The following is a 637-nucleotide window of genomic DNA, read 5'->3' as shown; positions in this document are numbered from 1 at the left end:
TGCATCGATGCTCCACACTCCAGTTCAGATGGTGGCGGTAATGCAATAATAAGCTAGTATGCCAACCACCAATAAACATTAGAAGAAGAAGAAGATCATCAGCTCCAGAGCACTGCTGTCTTTGTTGCATTTAGGGACGTTTTTCCTTCAGGATCCCGTGGAAAGGACGCGTTTTGACTCTTTTATTTGGTTTTTAAAACCATGTTCACGCAAGACCTGCACTAAATGATATGTTCTTCAAGCTGTTCCAACAATAAATAAATAAAATGGATGTATCGCGACCATCTGGCTAGTTTAAAAAGTACAAATTAACCCCATCAAGAGAAAACCCCTGCTCCAACAAAGGATCGTTTTGTCAATTTCTGCTGGATTTACTTCAGATTTACAGCGATCTGGACCCAGGCTCTCTTTTGTAAACACGAGGCCGACTTCTGTTGCTCAAAGCTTGTGAGCCATCATGGCCAAAGTGCAGGTGCTAAACGTGTCAGTTCTGGATAATCCCAGTCCTTTTGGAAACCCGTTTCAATTCGAAATCACATTTGAGTGTATGGAGGACCTACCTGAAGGTGAGAGATGTCACACATTCACACGGTTTACTCGTATTCTGCAATTACTTTGTAAATACTGAAGGCTTCGA

The 637-nt window shown here is 42.1% G+C and overlaps 1 protein-coding gene across 1 annotated transcript in view; it reads left to right on the top strand.

The window, feature by feature from the left end:
- Nucleotides 1-41: 41 nt before the first annotated feature.
- LOC107573220 (histone chaperone asf1b-B-like) overlaps nt 42-637 on the top strand; it is a gene marked incomplete at its 3' end in the record, with an annotated part of 2,410 nt that continues 1,814 nt past the window's right edge. Inside the window, exon 1 of the mRNA XM_016259660.1 lies at nt 42-622. Within this exon, the coding sequence (XP_016115146.1) occupies nt 458-622 (165 nt within the window). The remainder of the gene's footprint in view (nt 623-637) is intronic.

This window comes from Sinocyclocheilus grahami, unplaced genomic scaffold, assembly GCF_001515645.1.
Source record: "Sinocyclocheilus grahami isolate Dianchi unplaced genomic scaffold, SAMN03320097.WGS_v1.1 scaffold1894.1, whole genome shotgun sequence".
In the NCBI taxonomy this organism is placed as follows: domain Eukaryota; kingdom Metazoa; phylum Chordata; class Actinopteri; order Cypriniformes; family Cyprinidae; genus Sinocyclocheilus; species Sinocyclocheilus grahami.
The sequence above is the reverse complement of the archived record's forward strand: the minus strand, read 5'-3'. Positions and strand labels throughout refer to the sequence as shown.